Below are 23,664 nucleotides of genomic sequence, written 5' to 3'. Positions count from 1 at the left end.
ACTAAATCACAGTGTTTATGTATGGGTAAACCAATTTAGAAATAAACCTGATTCTGATGCATCGGACTAGTCTCACTCACTCACTCACTCACACACTCACTCACGCACTCACACACACACACACACACACACACACACACACCACACACACACACACACACACACACACACACACACACACACACACGCACACACACACACACACACACACACACACACACACACACACACACACACACACACACACACACACACACACACACACACACACACACACACACACAATAGTATGTGGAAAATATATTTGTATATTGTATTGCAATAACATCATCACTGCCACTGTCAGCCAGGTTCAGATGTGTGTACAACCGGTGTCTGCCCTGCAGGCGGAGATCTGCCTGTCCACGGATAAAGCGGAAGGATGCTTGAAACGCTACAGACATGCTACTTCCGGTCACCGAGCTAGCGTTTAGCATTCAGTATAAAACTACATGTTACAACATTAATGATATTTAATTAAGCTTACAAAATATTACGAAACATATTTAATATTTGGAAAATGTAATGAAAGGTCAATGTAAACAAATATTTTTTTAAAACATCATAGTATAGTATGTAAAATAAATCATGAATGTCCAAATAAGTCATAGTATAATATTTAATCGAAAAACAGGAAAAAATCATAGTACAATCATTTTAAGATATCATGAAAAAAATCGAATATTATATCGAAAATATAATCTGACTACACGCATGCTATTTGACATACGTTATTAACGGGTTAATTTAACATTCTTTATACAAGCGTGAAACGCCCCTCTGCAGGGCTGCCACACCCTTCATAGGCAAAGTTGAGTCATGACTGTGTAACAGGACACCAGAGCTGCTCTGCTTTTCACTGTGCACAAGAAAGCTGGGTCCACAAATACCTGCCAGCTGAAGCAGACCGTTTAAAAGTAAACTAAACTAAATTAAAACTCGAAGGAAGTAACTCTACAGTCACCATGAGGCTCTGTTTGAGGATTGTCTCCCTTCTTTTTGTTGTTACTGGGACTTTAACACAAGACGGTAAGCTCACGTCTATTTTTATCCCAATTTGTGTTATTCCTACTTTATGTTTATGGTAGTGTTCGTGTCTCTTAAGGTGAAGCAGGAAAGCATGCATTTTTTATTTAGTCCATAGTAAATACTCACATAATACACAGCATAATAGTGGCTGCAAAGAAAAACTTATATATATATTTTTGCTATAAAATAATCAGTGCTTACTACTAGTGATGGTGGTGAAAACTGTCCCATTTTCCATCATGTGGAAACTGTGAAAGGTTTGGGAAGATTAGGAAGATATAATCTACTCCTGTCCTGTGATTGAACATCCATAAAGGACTATATGACTGACCCAGCTGTATTCCTACCAGACACACTGAATGAAGAAGTGAATCCCAAATTGAGTTAATTATATATAAAATAGGTAATCGCTCTTAAAAGAGGATACATTTAGGATAGTTGTTTCAGGATGAAACAGGAAGGTGAGGTTCAGTTGTTCTATAATGCAAACTTGTAAGGACTTTAAACCCGAGGACATGAGTCAAGGTCCCTTAATGTTCCCCACCAAGAAAAAACTAGTAGACCACTTTTTAGACTATTATTTTCAGTTTATTTGAACTGTTTAATAGTATTTTATGTTAACATGACTCTCGTATTTGAGGGTTAAATGCTAAAGAATGTTATTTATGAACTAAATTACCCCACTTTCTGGAGGTTCTGGAATGTGAACTCCACCCATGTTGCCAAAACCCGCCAATACTTATATATTTCCTGCACAGACATTAAGGTTATCATAACAGTGAAAAAGCTGCAAATACAGATTAGAAAATGGACATACATTTCAATGGGGTCATTATCTAACAGACAGTTTGGGTAAGACATAATAACTGTACATGGATGATAACTAAAATACATATTAATATTAAAAGACTGAAAATTCAGAAAAAAACAGAAACATCCCCCTGTGGAAATTAAAATAATTATAACCAGCTAAAATAAATACAATTAATTAATTTGATATAAATAGTCTTGTACAGAATTGTCTGTGTGCCGTGCGTCGCTGCATCCTGTTTAAACCAACGAGGGCTGGCAGAGAAAACCACAGGCACGCACTTGAGAGGAAGATGGCATGCTGTCTTGAAGTCAGTTTGGTTACTAAGTCACGGACGATGTTTGATATTTAGCACAGATTTGGATTCTGCAAAATGACTTATTAAAGTTTAATTTGCAGTAAGATCATTTTGTCTGGAACAGTATAAACACAAGGCTCCAAAAGAGAGCAAACACCCATTTTGAAAAATATTCAAAACTGCCATAGCTGCTGTTCTCTCATATTGAGGCAGAGAAAACACATGTGAAAATCTATTGTCAAAAATATATTAATATATAATAAATATTGCAATTCGTGTGTTAAAGCCTTACTTACCAGAAAGTATCTGAGGGTTGTGTCAAATGACAGAACTTCTATATTATACAGAGATTTGCTCATTTAGAATGTATGTAAACAAACATGTTATTTCAGCCAAATGGTTTGTAAAAGACTGATAGGAGTACATTCACACAAGTTCATTGTAAGATTACCCTGTGTGTGTTTCACTGTGACACCGTTTTAAATCCTCCTGGGCAACGAAGTGTAGGCATCTGCTTCTCTGTGGGGAAACAACTCACCGAGCAGTGACTCATTTGTCACAGCGTATCACTCAGTTGCCATAGGAACCTGCAAATACACTGTCTGACTGAAGCGTCCAAACACAGAACACATGTGCTTCCACTGTGGACACAGAGAGAGATTCAAACCCTGACTCAGCTTGAACATGTTTCTTCTATCAGTGTTGATTATTAATGTCTGATTAATGGTGTACTCCTCACAGGATTTAACCTCTTCGATGCTCTCGATGATGGCGATGAAGGTGAGTGGCCGTCTCTGTGGAATGCATCCAGGGTTGGGGATGATTTAGTTGAAAAGGCATATCTTTTTTTTACTCCTAAACATGGGAGATTAAGGCCAATATAAGAGCACTGTATAGCTCTAACAAAGTCGGTAAAGAAGCATTTACATCAACAGAATCATCATAACAAGATTATTATAAAAACATTTTTATAAAACAGTAAAGAAAGCCTTATAGCCCACACATTTGAATCACTCTTAAGGGGTCAAATGTTATTCCTCACTTATATTTTTGACTTTATTTTTGACAAAATACATTTTCATCATGAGCTTTCATTCAAATGTCATTGTTGTCTTAAGGGGATGGATTTTTCTCAATTGTCAGTCATGTCCTTACATGAAAAATGATTAACCTCAAACACATGTCTGCTGGGGAAGGTGAATGTAACACAAGCTATTAGGTGGAATTTGAAGGCTCATAGACACTGGCCTTCTGAATCATGACTTCTGTCCCCTGGAAGCATGCGGTGGTGTCTGAACCTGCCTGGGTTTTCTTAGTTTGCATTGTTGGGGATGTTCTTGGGCGTCGGCATCTCTAACAATGTAGCACACGCATAGAGGGGAAAGCTACTAAAATAACAGACACAGCGGTAACATATTACATACATAGCTTCTTTTAAAAACAAGAGTAATCTGTGGAATGTTTACAAACCACAGCCCACTAATCCTACTAACCTGTGACACTTTTGGTACATATGGGGACATTTCAGAGAAAATTGGAAATGCTAACTGTCAGAAACTGCTCCTTTATTTGTATTTCTTAGTACCACCTACACCTGCGAAACCCAAAGAGGAACCGAAGGCCCCAGAGGATCCTAAAAGTGACGGTATGTATCCTTTCACCTGTCACATTATTCCATGTGTTATAGACAAAAAGCCTATCAGGGAAACCACCTTTTATTTAACCTGATCACAGTATTCTCTCTTGTAGAATACGCAACTGTATTCTAATCTACAACACCACATCATGACTGCACCACTGCATCAACCAAGGCTTAAAACCATGACCTAGATTCTCACACACACACACACACAGTATACAGGTGATGTGGCTGTGTGGGTTGAGCAGGTTGCTTTTCCCCCCTGCATTTGTAGATACCAATGAGCCCCAGAGGTTGAATGACCTTTTTTGGCAGTACATACCATGAATCCAACATACAAGAATTCCTCACACGTGACATCTAGGTGTATTTTATTCTTTTTTCTATGTGTGATTTTTACGGTGTGGTTGAACCTGATGGGTTGCATTCTTAATGTGTGGTTGCATCCCTATATCGCAGCCATGAAGATGTGTGTGTGTGTAAATACTGTGCAAAGTGATGACCTCACTAATCCTGAACAAAAAGTATTCCTTCTAATGGAGCAGTTCAGTTCGTGTTTAATGCTTTTCCCCCTCCTTCTCCCTCCAGGTGGGCTCGACCTTTCAGATGCATTTGGACCAGGTAAATACACGGTGCACTGTGTGTGGTGTCAGGGCTTTCATACCAGGCTAAGTCTGTGTTTCTTTCTGTATCAGCTTTACATGATTTAAATATATATAAATATATGCATGCTTACAAATGACCTTTTGTTGTCCTTGTCTAAATAAATGTTTTTTTCTGCAGCTGAGCCTATCCCGACCCCTAAGCCGCCCAAGAAACCGAGCTCAGGAGATGCTGGTAGGTTTCCCCACTAAGATCTCCTGGTTTGTAGCCATGTTCCCTTCCTGTTTCTCTGTGGGCTGACAATCAAAACAAAGCCAAAAGGGCCAAAAAGTAACCTAATCACAATGACATGAAATAGTCACATGTAAATTAAACAAGTGTTAATTAAGAGTGTTTAATCGTGTGTTTGTGGATTACAGGTGGTGGCGACGGATTTGATCTGGGGGATGCTCTGGGTCCAGGTGAGGGGAATGTCTCATATCAAATTTGCAATGTTCTCAATGAATGGCTGAAGCTTTGCTATTTGTATTATTTACAAGTATTCTAAATTGGTTTGATAGACCCCTCCCCAGCAGTCATGGTCCAATAATAGCTGCTGAAATGCTATTCTTTCACACACACATACGGGTTTTGGGCCAAGGGCGACACCGTACTTCCGGTATCCGCCATTTCACACGAGGTGCAAGCAGAATATCATAGTCTATTGCCTTAATCAATATAGTCAACTCTAAATTACCACATATATGCATTGGCATGATAATATTATTGTGACAAGTGGGGTATTCACCTGGTGTTTCCAGAAGATAGACGTAGATGCTGCCAAAATCGACCGAAGGCCACTTTCGAGGGTCGTTTTTCCATACATCTGCAGGCAGTCTGTAAGGGCAATCCGACAACCCACACAGCTCTAGTTTACGCTGGTAACGACCTAGAGCACACCCCTCAAGTCCAGAGATGTAATCCGAAGACATGCAGCGATTTCTTCGGTCGTTAATTCAGAAAAAAAACCTAGTGTGCTCTGCCTGGCTACGTTAGCTAGCTGTTTATATTAGCACCTCCAGGATATTAGCACCTCCAGGAAAATGGCGTATTTATATATATATATATATATATATATGGCGCGCGTTGCATTGTGGGTAGCTCGTGACGTCACTGTGTGAACGAATGGAGTTATAGAGTTTGGACTGAGTTGTCCTTCTATCTAGCGTGTATTTGGAGTCACTGGGTCACATGACATTGAGGCTATTAAAACAAGTGATCTTCTTCGTGTAACTTCCAAGGCCAGGGGAATTTCATACTCTTCCTTGATAGCCCTGCTCTTGATAGCTCCTGGATGCTAATGCTACTATACAAGAGTGTAAATAAGTTATATCCCTCATGATCTGAGGTAGTGTTACTTCCATCACATTAAAGCACGCTTTCTATTTTTGATCCAGTCCTAGCTGTCCTGGTATGTGAGCTAAGCAGCCAGACGGGGATGCTAGAACGAAATGCTACTTTAGCCTAGCTTAGCTTTACGCTGCAACACGAGAACAATGCCATTTTAAGATCTGCTATATCCTATATCCTTTCATCAACTGTTATTTTAGCTGACAGATCGACAAGTTCTAGCTGGAAAAATAGTTGAATCCTCCATTTAAACTAGACAAAGGACACTCAAATATGACTCCTTTTCATAGACAGTACAGTCCTTTTGTGCAAAGACACTGATAAACAAAATGCTGTATATTCTCAAACTCACTCATGTTGATTTCTGGCCTGCTTTCTTGCTGTATGTCCTTAATGATTGATTTGTGCCCACAGACCCCAACCCCAAACCTGACAAACCTGTAGTGAACCCACCACCCAGCGGAGGAGGTCAGTCAGTCCACACATATCATTTATTACGTCTTTAAACTGAATTTAAATGGCTGTTAAAAGGACACATCTGCTGATATTCTTTGTTATCTTAATCCCATGTGGAGTCAGAGTACAGCAGGTTTATCCTAATAAATGTCAACTTTAATGGTTAAATTGTATTTTTCTAAAAGGTGGAGGAACTTTCGATATCAACGACTTAGCTGATGCTGGTGGTGATGGCTACAAGCCCGATGAAGGCCCAGGAGGAGGTGAGACCTAACATCACATTGGTTCAATTACGCTTAATACAATATAGTATGAATATTTGTGTTAGATATACATATAAATGCCTCTGAACACTGGATGTAGTTTTGAATCTTGATGTAGTTTCCTTCCTTTGTTTTTCGTGTCTGACTCATTCAAGTTTAGTGCCTCAAGAGAACTGCAAAACATGTATTTACTGTCACGGCAACGCTGACACATTCCAATCTGACCACATCTTATTCATCTATTCTCGTTGTTTTGAGGGAAGTGAAATAGTGTGCTTTCATGTTAGGGGCATTAGTTCTGCAAACCACACACACAAAACAGTTAAAGGGTTTATTCAGAAATCATATGAGAGTGTAAGACGGTTGACAATAAGGTATATAAGTATGTAAGTATGTTGGCTAACATGCTGTGACTCACTTGTTATGTTAGTGATTTTTACCAGTTGCTACAGCATCGCTTGTATTATTTTCTCCTTGGGTTAGGGTTGGGTTAGGGTTACCTGTCGTTAACCCTGTCGTTCACGGGTTTCATCAGAAAAATAAGTTCTGACCGGTCCATATGTCCTGAAAAACTCCAATGTCCTGAAAAAAAAGAAGAGGAAGATCTGGCGGTCAAATATTATCTGCATTTATTGAACATAAATATCACTGCCATGTGCAAAATGGACACCAGAACACTGCTTTAGGCATGCTTAAGGTGGACTCACATTTATACGGTAATTTGAGTGATAAACTGCGTACGCTAGTTTATGATTTAAGAAGATGAACCCATAATGAAATAGCTCAGTAAAGGAATGGTCATACAGCCTTTGTTTTGTGTTTCTTTACTGCGGTAGAGCTGCAGCATGGAAGTCATTAGTTGTTCTTCTACGAAAGAAAGAGGAATAAAACCCACAGGCTCTGCAGTGTAATGGGAGCCACATGGCTGGTTTCAGATCACATTCTGCTGCACAGCTTACACCCCCTCTCAGCTGGAGTAAGAAAAGTCAAACAAATGTAGAAGGGGAATCCCAGTGATGACACTACTACTTATAATACTATCAGGGTTGGGCAGGAAGTGGGACCCAGGAGCAGTGAAAAATAAGACCTTTTTTTACTAGAGCTGGTAAACAAAAAAAAACCAGGGAGCACGAGGGGAATACAGGCAGGACCTCATGGAAACCAGACGGAAAGACACACTCACAATCACAATGACAAGACACAGCTGGGGGGGGGGGCAGGGACATGAGGGGCAGCAGGTGAACACAATCAGACAATCAGGCAGGAAGTAAAGCCAGACGAGACACAAGGAGGAAATACATTTCAAAATAAAACAGGTATCATTAAATACAACAATTAAATCTAAATGTTCTTTTTTAATCCAGGTGGTGGCTCGGACCACGGCTACGAATCTAACGGTACGTCTGATATATTTCATTCTGCAGTATTGTTATAAGTTTGCTACAATACTAAATCTTCTTTGTGTCCTCATCCTAGATGGTGCTGAAGAGCCTCAAGGTAAACCCATATCTCATCTTCTTCTCTACTTCCTGTCTTTGTGTTTGTGCGTGGGCCTCTTTATTCCTCCCTGAAGAGTTCGTCCGCTCTTTAAGTCTTGATGGGATTTCCTGTTTACGGTCTTTAGAGGAAGTTGGGTTCACTGCTTCAGTTTGGTCGCCGATCCAATACTTGCTGTGTTGGTGTTCAGCCTCAGTTCACCAGAACAAACTGGTGTGTTTGGGGGTGATTTGACATCTTTGATACTTGGACCCGGTCTGGTTTCTGTGGCTAAAACACTGCTACGATTGTGTGTCGTTGCAGATCCAGACCTTCTGTGGGGCCACATCCTGAAGATGCTAAATGCTAACATGCCAGAGGAATTCTATATGTGGATATCCAACTTAAAGCAGGTCCTCGCCCCTCTGTTAGAGAGGGCCATGAATCTGCTGCAAGTTATACCCTGAAGCATCTCACATCTGATTGGCTCTCAGGTTTAATAGTGTTTGCTTCAATGTGAGAGAATTGTGAAGCTGACGTCGGGACGATTACTGGGATTTTTTATTCTTTCTTGAAGGTTAATTTGAAACTGTGTAGCTAACCCGGGTACACCCCCTGTGCCCTTTGACCTCTGTTATCGTAACACATAGCTGCATGTCTGAAATGGAGCTGAGAGATCTGTGTACGGTGAACCCCCGCTAAAAGACTAAATAATATAGTGTCGACTTTCTCCCTGATATTCCAGACACCCTGCTGTATGTGGGTGTAGACCTACATTCATTGTATTCTCACTCCACCCAGCAGTGCCATGGACTCATTATGTTGTTAGTGTGCAGAGTGTCTAATGTGTGACTGCAGCACACAGCTACTTTTCTTACACAACAGTAATGTTTCCTGTTGTTTTAAAGCTTGTAGGTCGTTGCTGTCCTACATAAAGTTTCCGTGTGTGTGTGTCTTCGCACCGCACACACATACTTTACATTGCCAGCATTCAAAGCTGACAGATCCAACATGTACAGTTGGTTTTACTTCTCGTTTGTACGAAAACATCCTCACCAACTTGAAAAGTATATTTGCATTTCTCTTATGAAAGTGTTTAGGGCCATTGTCGTGCGTTCGCTCCAACGGCCACCATACTCGTCATTGGATTAACTTTGAAGAATTGGATCATATGATGTTTTTTCCCTCTGGCGTTTTTTAGCTCATGAGAAGCTCTCTGTGTTCTTTTCGGTTTCCGTCAGCGTATTTATTTTTGGTGTCTTCTTTGTAGTTTTTCTTACTTTTGGTCTTCATGGAGCATTGCTGCTGTGAATGCAATGTTAAGTCATGAGATGTACGATGCATAATGAATAAAACAAACATGCGGACTGATCAGAGTTGACTTCACAACGCGTCTGATTTATGAACCATGGAAGGTACACCTGACTGATTACATTTGACCTGGCACAATGCACATTTTAAACCTTTTAAAACCATTCTATCATCCACTGAAGCACACATTCAGAACACTGGCTGCATGCTCCTGCGATTATTTTTTCATGTCCATGCAACGCCCTGTTTTAGCACTGAGTCACAAGACACACCTCTCCCTCATGACTCAGTGCCAGTCAGTGGAGACAGGTTTATTTTGTATGCAGCCAGTGTGTGTGTGTGTGTGTGTGTGTGTGTGTGTGTGTGTGTGTGTGTGTGTGTGTGTGTGTGTGTGTGTGTGTGTGTGTGTGTGTGTCCCACCCTGCCCTTGAGCCTGGGTGTATTCCAGCTGTCTAGACCTGTCCTTTCTCTTTTTTATTTGTTTGTTTTCCCACTGACTGATTATCCTCCGGTTGATACCAACTGCCTGTGTGTTTCTTATGTTCATGTTTCTTTTACATGACTATATTTAAACATTCCATACAGAGTGTTCTGGGAATTTTTTCCCAGTGTGTGTGTAGGTTCTGTCATCCAAAGTCCAAAGACTGCCACCTTGTGGAAGACTGAGGTGATGCAGGTTACTGTTAGAATAACTCTGAATTAAGATCACATTCAGGACAGAAACGTCAATAATTATTTAGTAAATACATGACTATTGACATGTTGGTTCTGAGCATGAAGGGCCAATCAGACACAAGGATGTCCAATCATCTGTATTGTTCTTATTACAATTTTAGATTAGAAAAACTTTAAAGATTCCAAATTGATTTTAGAAATATTTATCCATAGAGTACACAATATGGACATATACAGAATGAGTGGGAAAACACTATAATAGATAAACCTACTACTAAGGAGCTATAAACATAGGATATGTACATCTTTAATTGTGCAAAGTAATAATAATTTGACAATTTCTTTCAGTGATTTGTTAAAAAAAGAAAATGCTTGTTATTTTTTAAGCTCAATTAATTTTATTTGCAAAATGTATAGCAGTAGAAATGACCATTATTTTACACACTATCTTTATATATATTTGAATAAACTATAGAAAATTAACTTGAATTGACACAAATAGAAAAGTCAACTTTAGTTAGGAGACATACGAGAAATAACAATATATACGCTGTCTGTGTGTGTGTGTGTGTGTGTGTGTGTGTGTGTGTGTGTGTGTGTGTGTGTGTGGTGTGTGTGTGTGTGTGTGTGTGTGTGTGTGTGTGTGTGTGTGTGTGTGTGTGTGTGTGTGTGTGTGTGTGTGTGTGTGTGTGTGTGTGTGTGTGTGTGTCGCAGCAGCAGGGTCTGGAAAGATTGCAGGGATTGCCAGCGCCATAGGAGTGGCTCTGTTGGGAGCAGCGTCCAGTTACTTCGCCTACCAGAAGAAGAAGCTCTGCTTCAAGATACAAGGAGGTCACTACGTTACTCCTGACTCATCTGATCATATAGACAACATAAATATATCTCAACATGTCTCACTGATCACATGTTGTGTGTTTAGGTGTAGATCCAGAGAGCGGTAAAGGCCAACACGGTAATCAGTCTGATCCTCAAGGTAGGTGGAAAGATACTTATCATTATTAGCAGCTAAGCATACTCAGGGTATCATAAGTAAAAGTACAAGTGCACTAACTCTTTCTTCCTTTAAATGTTTCAGTTTTCAGCAATCTGCTCAGGACATCCTAGACACAGCGTCTGATTTCTACTCAAGAAAAGTCAGTGGCCTTCTCTACAAAACGTACCTTCAACCAACAGTCATATTTCTCTAGGTCTTTCTTAAGCCTTATTAAACAACCTAAGGGAGCAGTGTGTAGGATTTAGGGTGCAGAAACACAATCTAATATTCCCAAACAAGTTTTATAATCACTAAGAATGTTTTCATGAGCTTTCAATGTGCCCTTCATATAGGGAGTCTACATATCACCCCGCAATGATTCAACAGCGTTCATCAAGTTCTTTTGGTCCTTGAAGGCCACCGTAGTTTGCATGTCACTAAATCCCACACACCTTTAAATCTAACTTGAAAATAAATATGGCACTTATGTTTCATCTCTCTTCCGTTCACTGCTGACATCACTAAGATGATAATAGTTTGTGTGTTATTACTGAACACATGAAATCATTGTCCTGTTTTAACAAATAAGTGTTTATTTTTGCGGTGTCTACCTTTGTTGTATTTCCCCACTCCAACATGTCTTTGTTCTTTTTGTTTTTTGTGAAGCGACCCTTTAATGTACACCTCAGTCTGCCTAAATACGGGGGATTTTCTAATAAAATAAGGTATTCAAATAAGCCATGCTCACTATGCTGCCCTTACATTTTAATTCACTGACTTGGTGTTATATTTTTTGAGCCCCTCCCTCCCGAGTTTATGTCTTTAGATTGGTTTCTTTGTTTCAAAGTGTTCCGTAAAAAAAGATTTGGCTTTTTCAAAATAATAGTAACTAAGAACATAGGACTTTAGTTCTTTGAGTAAGGCTTTTATTGTGAAATGTTTATCACAGAAAGCTTTGGTTTCTTATTGATGGTAGCTTAACAGCATTCTCATTTTGTACAGATATGAATCTACAGCATGGTACAGGCATGTTTGACCTTGTATGACATTATCATCTGTAACTGGATGCAAATCCAGCGGAAGGAGCTTTTAATATGAAATGCTGATTGTTTCATTTTAAGATCTAATAAATGTAGACAGTGTATTGGTACTGTAAATGCTTAAAATCTTTTGCATCGCATTTGTAAATGTAACATACAGTAGAAGCTTTTTGTTTGTTGTTATGTTTGATTGTCATTTGATTCCTTGAAGTTTAACTTTCTTTATGTCTTATATTGACAAAGAAACTCATGTGTAATATGAAAGGTGCTACAGAGAATTAGCATCATTAGCTCATGGTTTGCTATTACAGCCCATGCTAGCATTGTTAGCAGCTAGCTAGATCATTAACATAACCACTATATAAGGTTTAATGCTCCCAGCTTCACAACAAAACATGAACAAGACTAAACTTTCCTATTGGATTTCATAAATAATGTTTTAGGAGTCAATCGTTGACAGATGATTTTTTGCAGGCTGTCTATCTTATCAGTTTGACTTCAGCAGCACTCTGAGGCCATGCTGATGCACTTTTTTGTCGCAGTGATGATAATCAGAATCAGGTTTTATCCTCAGACTCGCCCATGAGTCGTGCCTTTATTGTAAAGTATCATAAATCAGAATGATTGCCTGAGGGGATTGTTGTTATGACGCTGAAATATGAGTGTGAGCTGTAAATACTGGAGGATGTGGATAAATGCTGCTTTCAGCTTTTACACCATGATCTGCTTTGAAGTGTTTTTGGGAGGTTTTTGTCATGTCATTTACAAGTTTAGATCTAATCCGGGTATACTACGTCTGATGTGTGTGTGAGTTTTTCAATAAAGTGGTGTTGTACAGTTCGTCTGCTTTATGATTATTACTATAAAATGAGTCAAAATGACTGTGAGACAGAATAATCACAACTCAAGATTGATTTACTGACTACTTTATAAAACTCTTTATATACCAATTTAGTTGCATTACATTTGATTTTGCATATTGATATTTGATATAAAAGTAAGAGAAAGTAATCAGGTTACACTTCTTTGACATTGTGATACTTAATAGGGGTAATAAGTATTTTAACAGAATATGTTTTTGTGCTTTATATTCCCTCACTGTTTCCTGTGTAAAGCAGGGTGAACCCAAAGCAGAGGGCAGCTGCTGAAGGTCCACACAGTTGCACAACACCTGGCAAGACTCACTAGTTGAATGACCAGATGAACACACACACTCCCAATACAGAATGGGATGTCACTTCCTGCTGCGTGCGGTATCACATTCATCCTGTAAGTATTTAAGGTTCCACAGCAGCTCCAGAGATGTGCACCTGGGACCCCCGCTGACTGTTCCTCACACCCCCAATGAGAGGCCTGCTGCAGTGAAGTGAAGCTAACTCATATTTTCTGGATAAAGAGAGCGGATTTAACGCACGGAAAATGTCAGGTAGGTGATCGTTTGTGACCTAAGTGATGTGTAAAATGACATTGTACTGCTTATTTGATGAGTTTTCTTGAGGATGTAGTGTCCTAGTAGTTGACCCTTTCTGCACATTTAAAGAGATTTTGATCTGTGGTGCACACTTGTTGTTCTGTTGTTGAATTATACGGAGTGCACTCTAGTGACCCAGTTTGATTTGAATCAGAATAGACTCTCCTGTAACTCTACACGCAGCCCAGAGATGTCTTCAGACAAAAGCTCACGAGCTTCTGCCTCTGACCACTGGCCAGGAAAATGGCTCAGTTACAACTACACTTACCCCACATGCTCCCACCCTCATGTTCAACCATAATGGAAAACAAGGCACCAAAATAACCATTAGTGTCATTTTGTGTGAAAATTGCTTTCTTAGGGTCATTCTTAGGAGCAAAATATAATAATTCTTAACTGTAAGGATACTAAAACTATCAAATAAAGACGTATGCAGACACACAATCATAAATATATATATTTTGTTATTCTCAAAGTGTAGTTTTGGAAAATTATTCAACCTTTAAAGTCGATTGCTCTTTTGGAAAGTGGTATAAACGTCTCTTAGCAACCTATTTACAGCCATTCTTAGGTTGTATATTTAAATTGTTTAAACCTTGTCGTGACCATTTTGTAGGTAGGGAGGCCTTTGTCACCCTGGCAACCACAAACTCCTACTGCATGGGAGCTACAGTGGTGGCCAAAAGTTTGCGGCGCCACGGGACAACTCGCAGCATCGTTGTCATGGTAACACCCAATATCTCAGAGCAGTCAAGGTGAATGATTTCATTTCTCTGGCATATAAGCTGAATATATGGCATTTGTATAATTCTCACTTACCGTGTCATGTATGTCGTCACCAGGCTGGCCCTGCAGAGTGTCTTCGACGAGGTGATCACCGTGGACGTGATGGACAGTGAGGACCGTCTCAACCTGTCCCTGCTGGGACGTCCTGAGCTGGGCATCACCTTCACCAAGATCCACTGCTGGACTCTGACCCAGTACAGCAAGTGTGTGTTCCTGGATGCCGACACACTGGTGAGTCCTTCACACACAGAAACACAACATATGTGTAATATTGTACTGTGAAATACATCATTATGTCCAATAAGTGCACTCTTTGTGTTTGATGCTGATCTATCCTCACAAAAGGAGCTGCAACAGGAAATGCTTGCAGCTCCTTCACATTAAAAGAATTCCATTGGCAAAAGAGCTGGGTAACTTTTATTATGAAGGAGCTTGGGGAAAATGGAAAAGCGATCTTGGTCAATGATCATAGGGAAAAAGAAGGCAGATGTTGTACAAATGGCAGTATAGCATGAGGAAATGCAGGCTCAATGGCCGTACTATACTATCACTATCTGGAGTTATCTATCCCTATACACCAGTAAACACCCTGTCAGTCTCTTTGAGGGTCACTCATCATGTTCCAATAGGAATCAATAGCATATGAGTGGCCCTTTAGGAGCATGTCCCCCTGCCTCTGTGTGCTCAGTGTCAACATGTTCTCATGTTAAACACGGAGGAACAGGCAAGGTTGTCACAATATATCATGGCATGTCCCACACTGACCTGATGGGCGGGGTCCCCCCTCAGGTCCTGTGTAACGTGGACGAGCTGTTCCACAGAGACGAGCTGTCGGCAGCTCCGGACCCCGGCTGGCCCGACTGCTTCAACTCCGGGGTGTTTGTGTTCAGACCGTCCCTGCACACACACCACCGCCTCCTGGAGCACGCCCGGCAGCATGGCAGCTTCGATGGTAACCCATGACAACTATTTTTTCTCATTATTATCATCACCTACAATAAAGAATAACACAGTGAAGTTCCACATTCAACTTTATATCACTCCATCTACAATAACTACTTTTTTAATACTGGTGACATGTGTTGGCTTCAGGAGGGGACCAGGGCCTTTTGAATTCTTTCTTCAGCGGCTGGCCGGTGGAAGACATCAGCAAACACCTGCCGTTCATCTACAACCTCAGCGCCAGCTCCCTGTACAGCTACCTGCCCGCTTTCCAACAGTGAGCACGCACACACCCACCCCCACACACACACACACACACACACACACACACACACACACACACACACACACACACACACACACACACACACACACACACACACACACACACACACACACACACACACACACACACACACACACACACACACACACACACACACACACACACACACACACACACACACACACACACACACACACACACACACACACACACACACACACACCACACACACACACACACACACACACACACAATCTCTCCTTACACACATTTCACTTATTACAGGTTCTCGCTCTGTTTTATCCATCAAAGTTTCAAAGGCTTCATTGTTGTAGTGTAGCCCATCATTTATATCCGTTAAAATAACACCGTAATCACTATAGTAACTGCTCCTTTCTATGGTATGTCGATACACACCAATTATATTACTCTGCTGCAGTGTGCACAAACATCCTGAGCTACAGTTTGCTCCTGCAGGTTTGGCCACGATGCAAAGATTGTGCACTTCCTAGGATCAGTGAAGCCCTGGAGCAGCAGCAGCCAGAGGGAGGGCGGCCACTCAAACATGGAGCAGTTTTTGTCTCTGTGGTGGAGGGAATACCGCAGCAACACGGAATCATCTGCAGCAGAGACGCCACAGCAGGTACTTGAGTGTATCTACTCTACACCACTTGTGTCACTCCTGGTTGTTGTGCAGGAAGTCAGCCATGGTCCATGTTTGGCAGAGGCTCTGCAGATTTCCCCTCACTGGAGCAGAACATCCCTCTGATGAGTCCCCCCTCTTCAGCCACTGAGTTTGGCAGGAGCGTAGACATGGCCGAGCGGCCAGACGCCACACATGGCTGCCTGGCTTGGGACTGGTTGTTTTCCAAACACTAAAACACCCTCCCTTGTTTTGCAGACCCAAACGAAAGAAGCTAAGATGCCAGTTGTGCTGAAGATGAAAAAGAGAAAGGCCAAGTTGCCAGTGAAAGGAAAACTGGTCAACTCTGGTCCACTGCCAGCACATCTTTCCCCGCTTCAAAAGGGGCGCCATGCACCGCCTGACCCAGAGAGAGTAAGCAAATGCATCTGTTATGGGTCACTAATGGATATTTAGTTGATATATGTAATTATTAGCTTATTCTTTTCGTTTTTTCCAGCATAAGTAGCTCTTTTGAAGGGAAAAAGGTGTGATAAAGTCACTGTATTTTTTAGGCCAAATACGTTTATGTGGTATCTGCAGCCAGACACCACATATGTCTGCCCGGCCCAGGGACTGGTTCCATCACTAAACGTCCTCCCTTGTTCTGCAGGTCCAAAAGCGAAAAGCCAAGGTGCCAGGGAAAGAAACCTCAAACATTTCGAATTCAAAATTGCCCACAAATCTTCTCCCTCTTCAAAACGAGCTCCGTTTACCATCCGACCCAGAGACAGTAAGCTGCTGCACCTCTTCACTTTTGTGTTACTGCTTATATACTGTTATATTAACATCTTATTAACGTCTGATTCCTTGTGTTAAATATTCTTCTGTGTAGATTTAGCAATTGGAGATCCAATATAAATGCCTTATTTCTTGATCTGACAATTAGATTTGTATCATATCCTACACCAGGGTTGCCAACTCTCACGCATCTGGCGTGTGACACACGCTTTCTCTCTCAATCTCACGCTCTCACGCTGCCCAAACTATTCTCACGCCAAAAACAAGAATACCGAAGACTAGAAACGGTTTTGAAAACTTTTGTCAGGTAGTGATCGTCTTCTCAATAGAACATCTTTGATAATGTCTTCTGGCCAATCAGAATCAAGATAACGGCGTGGTGTTGTTCCAGGAAGTCCCGAAGGAGAATACTTTTGCTGTAGTACATCTCTATATACATCGATACAACATTACGTGTTGATAGAAATCAACACGTAATGAAATAAGACCCCACGGTTTGATGATTGATAGGTGCAGGGACGTGCACAGGTACGGGCTAATGTTGCCAGGGCAACGGCCCGTTTGGCCTTTTTGGCTGACCACCCTTATCCACAATGTAAAGTAATTCACAGCCTCTTCCCTCTTCTCTCTGTGAGGAGCAGCAGGTTCAGCTTTCAGAACAAAGTAACAAAAAACTAAAATGGCATTACTTTTTTAAATATGTCGTGTATTTATTTATTTTTCTTCTCAAGAGAGTAGGCTACCAGAATGTGTATTTTATGTTAGTAACCTATTTCAAAACTAAAACAAAAAAAATCTCCTGGGGGAGAATCTCCCCAGACCCCCCTGCAGGGGTTGGGTTTTCAGCATGTCAACTCTTTCACCTGTGGAGAGATTGCAGAATTGGCTCCAGGTTACTTATTTATACTTAAGTCATGTTCCGTCCTCCATATACCATAGATTACCCAACACAAATACTCTCTCGCAACTGCCGACCCGTATTGCGCATGCTCAGATCTAAGAACCAGTAGAAATGATAAAAAAGTAAAAGTCTGCTTCTTATTGTTCTACTAGGCCAAAATAGAGTCAAAGAGTATATGAGAGTGAGAGTGTGTTAATTAATATATTTGGCAGTTTGGAGTAAGTCTGTAGATTTGTTTGTGTGTGTGTGTTTCATGTATAGCTCTCACGATAATTAATTTTGTTGGATACATTTTCCCGGAAATTATTGCGATAAACGATAATATTGTCGGCACCGTTGTATGACCATTTTAGACCACTGACATAATGATAATATATAATAATAATTCAAGTACATCCTTTCAAACTGCTAGTCACATCCTCATGTAAATGGAAATGTATCGAGTTCATTTTTATTTATCGTACGATACGTCAATTCATTGCTTATTGCGACAGGCACACAATAAAACAGTGGAAACAAACATGTGTTTGACTTTCATTAGTGAATGAAACTTTGTGCCTTTTATAGTCTGTGTCCAATATTGTGTATTTGTATATATTGTATATATATCCTATATATAGGCTATGCTAAGGTCCTGCTGCTGACACTAGCAGTCATTTCGTGCGCATATGTAATTAAACCCATGATATCAAAATCTCACTCCAGCCAGGTACCCAAAGTTGGCAACCCTGTCCTACACAGATCCCCCTTTCAAAGTTATGAATTGGCTCTAAATTAGTAGCATCCTAGCTTAGCATAGAGACTGGATGCATAGGGAAACGGCTAGCTTCATCAGAAGAAAACAAAGTAGAAACAAAAATATTTTGTGAAGCCGAGCAAGTGGTCATTAGACATATTTGCATTCAACCCATGAATTCGCTTAAAGAGCCTGTGACACGAGTTTCCCCCATCATCCAAACCCATCAATTTGAGTAAATATTGTCCCCTTGAAAACCGTTACTGAACTGATTTTGGATATTTGTACTTTGATAACCATTAATCTGCCCTTCAATGTTGACCATTTTCTGGATCTTCTCGGGGATTCTTCAAGTCCCGCCAAATTACGTGTGACGTCATTGCGGGCACAGCGCTCCAGCTGCACCGTTCAGGATCCCAGCAGCTGCATGTAAACGCACGATGGCGCACACAGCAGCAAGCTCAGACAGCGATGACAGTTTAATTTTGAATGTGTCTGAGAGCTCGTCTGAGAGCTCATATGAGGCTGAAGGATCGGTTTATGTTGTATCTGTTAGAAGTTTAGGAATTAGGTGCGTCAATATAGGCGATCATACGGTCATGTAGCCAGTGGTGGAATGGGACTAAAAATCATCCCGGGACTCTCGACCGGCCCACTTCGGTACCGCTAGTAAATTGTCAACAGGGGGAGTGGGGGATGTCAGGGGCGGCGGGTGCTGTAGATAGTAAATGTAAATATGTAAATATTTGTGTCACTGCATCCTGGTAAAATACAAATATAATGCAATGTCTGTGTCTTTGACATTAGCGCTGCTAGCCACCTGTGCTCTGTACTACGAAGCCAGTTCAACAGACCCTGGATATGTTTGAGTAACAAACAAACTAACAACAACAAACTAACAAACGAGATCTCGCTAAGCGGTCCTACGACGGTTATCAACTCGGTAAATTAAGCCAGGGTTTCTCTCACCAGCTGAGAGCGCGTTCACGTCTAAGACACGAGTGATCTGACTTTAATTACATTTGACTCGAGTGTTTCGTCAACATAATGTGTTGCTTAAAATAATACTTCTCTTCTGCATACAGTATGTGACACTGTAAGTGTTGCACGGCCAGATACGGCTGGAGAAGCTGACTGAGATAAGGAAATATATGATACATTATATGATCGATGATCTGATTGATGATGTGATATGAATGATAAGTGCGACACGTCGGCGTCTTCTCTGCATACGGCAGTTTGAACTGTATTTCCTTTATCCTGTAATATGACTTGAGAGATTTAAACTCCGCACACTGAGTTGATCTCTTTTCTATAGACGCCGGAGGCGGGCAGCGTCAGGTAAAAAAAGTGATTTAGCCTTCCCAAACCTGAGCCTCACGCGCCGCCTATGGGGGATGTGCTAGTGACTTATCCGACCGGCCCACTTCGGTACCGGCCCATCGGGATTCGTCCCGATGGCCAGTCCGCCACTACACCCAGCCCAGGTAAACTGTCAACGGGGGGAGGGAGCCTCGCTGCGGGGAAACGGTGGACCTAGTGTCCCGATCGGAGTGGGAATAATAGTAATAATAATAATCCGTGCATTTTATCCATTAATTTCCCCAACATTGTGGTGAAAAACCACACGTTTAATCCATGTTGGTGTACTACAACTACAAAAAGCATCGGGTGGTTTTCTCATCAGGAAATGCAGACCGGCTCAAACAAACGATTTTTAATCATCATTCTCACGATCATTTAATGTATCATATGTTCGCCGAATTGACATGAAAGCACTAATAAATGTAGTTTCATCCACTTGAGTTTACAACTACAAAAATAATCGATTTGTTTTTATATCACATCCTACAGGAGGAAATTCAGCAGCTCTCACTACCGATTTTTAATCCTAATGTAATCATCATCTTCACCACGATCATTTATCAATGTTCGCCGAATTGACATGAAAGCACTGACAAACATGAATATACTGTAGTCAACTTCATTAAAACGTTATTAACGTGCCTAAACTCAGTAATTCACCATTTCTACGCATGACAACACACTTTGTCCGTGTTTGGCTCTCTCTCCGCACAGTGAAGCGTTCCCGCATTGACGTCACTTCCGGCTTCCCCCAAAACTTCAAAATGAGTCGAAGGAATTTCCCCGCGATGTTCGAAATTATTGATATTTAACGGAACGATATCGCTTTTTCTTTTTTAAACTGACGGTTCGAGATTACAAGTAGCCCAATATTTCATTGCACAACAGTTGTTGGGATGCTGTCACAGGCTCTTTAATTAATGACCTCATTAGCATAGCTGTGCTGCCTGTGCATGATTTTTTCCAAACATCATGGTGATTGTTAGGGAGGTATTTAGGCAGCTCAAGCGCCTCTTGTCACAGAGTTTGGCAGGAAAGTGGACATGCAGCCAGACGCCACATATGTCTGCCCGGCCCAGGGACTGGTTCCAACACTAAACGTCCTCCCCTGTTCTGCAGGTCCAAAACAGAAAAGCCAAGGTGCCAGGGAAAGAAAACTCTAACATTTCAGATTCACTGCCCGCAAATCTTCCCCCGCTTCAAAACGAGCTCCGTTTACCATCCGACCCAGAGACAGTAAGCCCAGAGACAGTAAGTGTCACTGCTTATATAATGTATTATAATGATTCCTTGTCTTAAATATTCATCCATGTAAATAGATATACAAGAAAAATGCCTTTTTGCTCTCCCTTTCTAAGTGATTAATTTGCTCTACATCCTCCCTTGTTTTGCAGATCCAAAAGAGAGAAGCCAAGGTGCCAGTGAAAGAAATCTTGGACATTTCCGATTCCCTACCAATGCCTCTTCCCCCGCTTCTTAACGTGTTCGATTTACCGTCTGACACAGAGACAGTAAGCTGATGCGTCTGTTCACCTTTGTCTAACGTCGCTGCTGGATATAACACAAGGTGTTGCTCAAAGGGACAAAGTCAGAATAAGTATCAGAACTTCATGGCATACAAGAATCAGACATACAGGGTTCAAACAAGGACTTAACAGGATAGCAGGACTTACTGTATGTATGATGACGAGGGGATGAAGGTCAGGTGGTTGCAGGGATGATGGGGAGCAGTAGGAACTAACTAACTAGGCCAGGACAGACGATCAAAACTGATGGGAAAACACTAAAAGAAAGGAAGTAAAAACAGACATGAGGTGAAAATACTTTTCTAAATAAAACAACAGAACAACCAAAGACTGGTCTCATGACCTTTATGGCTCACACACTTCTATAATCAGAAGTTCTAGTAGCAGCTGTTGAATTAAGTTGCTGAACTAAGTGAAGGGACAGACAGAGATGTTTCTCAGGAGGGGGGTGAGACAAAAATGTAGCTAAAAATGGGATTATTGGAAACATGTTGTTCCGAGTCTGCTGCGTGAGAAAATAGGCCACTATTGCCTTACACATACAGAGATGGGTCTATAGCAAGTTAGCCTAGCTTAGCATATAGACTGGTAGCAGGGGGAAACGGCTAGCTCCATTAAAAGAAAACGTAACTCGGAGTTCATTTTAAATATTTTGTGCAGCCGAGCAAGTAGTCATTAGACATATTTGCAATCAATCCATGAATTAGCTTAATGAATGACCTCATTAGCATTGCTGCTTGTGTTTTGAATACATCACGGTGATTGTGATGGGGGTATTTAGGCAGCTCAAGGGCCTCGTGTTAGCTCCTGTTAATTTACCATTTCTGCTCGACTGCCTCTGACTGGAGCTGAAAAAGAAACACGGCGTCTGTTATCTGTCACAGCTTCTCACTGCGTTGGTTTCATTCATTTCCACTTGATGCAGTGTGCTTAAACAAGCTGTAAGATAAGCCTGAGCAGACCATGAGCATACATCAACAGTGTTATCACGCAGTGCAGGAGGAGAGCTCATTCGGCTGCCATTATTGTGCTAAAGAATGACTGTGTGTGTGTGTGTGTGTGTGTGTGTGTGTGTGTGTGTGTGTGTGTGTGTGTGTGTGTGTGTGTGTGTGTGTGTGTGTGTGTGTGTGTGTGTGTGTGTGTGTGTGTGTATACAGGGTTCTGAGGAAGATTCCCCCCCCAAAAGGACCCAGACCCAGGACCTGGCTTCAGAGGAAGAGGAGGACAGCGATGACCTCTCTGACATTGAGGGACTTCCTGTACGTTTCACTACCTGCTTCAAATACTGCTCAGGGTTAAAGCCTTTGTAATGTGCAGTGGTGGGGGGATTATTCAGATGGATAAATTAAAGTACCAATATGTAGAAGTACTCCATCAATAGTACAATATCATATGTAATAGTACTAATTCCGCAGAAAAAAAAATCCTCCATATCTGATATTTTATTACAATATTAAGGTGGCAATATTGTGGCGTAAAGTAGCATTTTACAGTTGTAGATACACTGTAAAAAAAAGTGTGTCACTTGTATCTAAGTAAGTCATGTAAGCTGCTAGATAATGTAGTCGAGTAAAACGATATCATATTCCTCTGTACTATAGTATAAAGTAGCATTAAAGGGTAATACCCAAGTAAAGTACAAGTATGTGAAAATAAGTATGATATTTTGGTAAATGTACTTAGCTAAATTCCACCACTGGACTCAGGTTAAAGTGTTTAAAAGAAGAGCATGAAACAAATCAAGCTAAACATGTGTTTGCTTTTCCCTCCTGTTGCCCCCTCCTCCCCTCCCCGATGGTGTCAGAGGGCCGAGGAAACAGAGGCCAAGCGGCTGGAGCACCGCCAGCTGTGGGAGGCGGGCCAGGCCGACTACCTGGGCCGAGACGCCTTCAAGAACATCCAGAAGATGCTCGACCGCTTTCTGGACTAACTGCTCACACACAGGAACCACTCCGCAACCAAAACACACCTGAGCCAGCGATTAGTCAGAGGCCCAGTGCTCATAATACATGACTGATTTATGACTAACTAATAAAGCATTTTTGAAATGTTGTAAAACACCAAGATCTCCACATTGTGAGTGTTCCAATGTTCAATAGTGGGGATTATTTGTTTTGTTTTTGTGGAACTAAATCCCAATTTCCTCATGTCATTTGAGTGAGATAAACAGACACATGCAGACACACAGTGAGTGGATTCTTCCAGCAGGGGGCACTGTGGCTCTTC

At 41.2% G+C, this 23,664-nt stretch overlaps 2 protein-coding genes and 1 long non-coding RNA gene across 6 annotated transcripts; 2 read left to right on the top strand and 1 right to left on the bottom strand.

The window, feature by feature from the left end:
• Positions 1–852: 852 nt before the first annotated feature.
• cd99 (CD99 molecule) lies at positions 853–12,842 on the top strand. Of its 3 annotated transcripts, none has more exons than XM_034216968.1 (13): positions 853–1,068; positions 2,919–2,957; positions 3,760–3,822; positions 4,405–4,437; positions 4,600–4,653; positions 4,839–4,880; positions 6,223–6,276; positions 6,450–6,527; positions 7,892–7,924; positions 8,004–8,024; positions 10,707–10,820; positions 10,909–10,962; positions 11,065–12,842. In XM_034216968.1, exons 1-13 carry the CDS (start codon positions 1,005–1,007, stop codon positions 11,091–11,093), a joined length of 678 nt encoding a protein of 225 aa, XP_034072859.1. In that variant the 5' UTR covers positions 853–1,004; the 3' UTR covers positions 11,094–12,842. The 3 variants fall into 3 exon arrangements, with proteins under 3 accessions (XP_034072859.1, XP_034072858.1, XP_034072860.1); XM_034216967.1 differs by having other exon boundaries at positions 10,704–10,820; XM_034216969.1 differs by lacking the exons at positions 10,707–10,820; positions 10,909–10,962; positions 11,065–12,842 and adding an exon at positions 8,328–9,423.
• LOC117546671 lies at positions 6,090–15,148 on the bottom strand. The gene is made up of 3 exons (XR_004569060.1): positions 15,025–15,148; positions 14,293–14,497; positions 6,090–7,109 (listed from the first exon to the last, which is right to left on the bottom strand). It is a non-coding gene; the product is annotated as an uncharacterized LOC117546671 (long non-coding RNA).
• On the top strand, positions 13,206–23,499 carry gyg2 (glycogenin 2). 2 transcript variants are annotated; one of them, XM_034216928.1, is made up of 12 exons: positions 13,206–13,428; positions 14,090–14,228; positions 14,316–14,490; positions 15,049–15,211; positions 15,352–15,478; positions 15,965–16,130; positions 16,389–16,544; positions 16,783–16,902; positions 21,032–21,148; positions 21,307–21,423; positions 22,596–22,697; positions 23,243–23,499. In XM_034216928.1, the coding sequence occupies exons 1-12, from the start codon at positions 13,422–13,424 to the stop codon at positions 23,366–23,368; spliced, it is 1,515 nt and encodes a 504-aa protein (XP_034072819.1). In that variant the 5' UTR covers positions 13,206–13,421; the 3' UTR covers positions 23,369–23,499. The 2 variants fall into 2 exon arrangements, with proteins under 2 accessions (XP_034072819.1, XP_034072818.1); XM_034216927.1 differs by having other exon boundaries at positions 13,209–13,428; positions 21,032–21,163.
• The last annotated feature ends 165 nt before the right edge of the window (positions 23,500–23,664 follow it).

The sequence above is a fragment of the Gymnodraco acuticeps genome, unplaced genomic scaffold (genome assembly GCF_902827175.1).
Source record: "Gymnodraco acuticeps unplaced genomic scaffold, fGymAcu1.1, whole genome shotgun sequence".
In the NCBI taxonomy this organism is placed as follows: domain Eukaryota; kingdom Metazoa; phylum Chordata; class Actinopteri; order Perciformes; family Bathydraconidae; genus Gymnodraco; species Gymnodraco acuticeps.
Note: the sequence above shows the minus strand (reverse complement) of the source record. Positions and strands in the feature narration are given on the sequence as shown.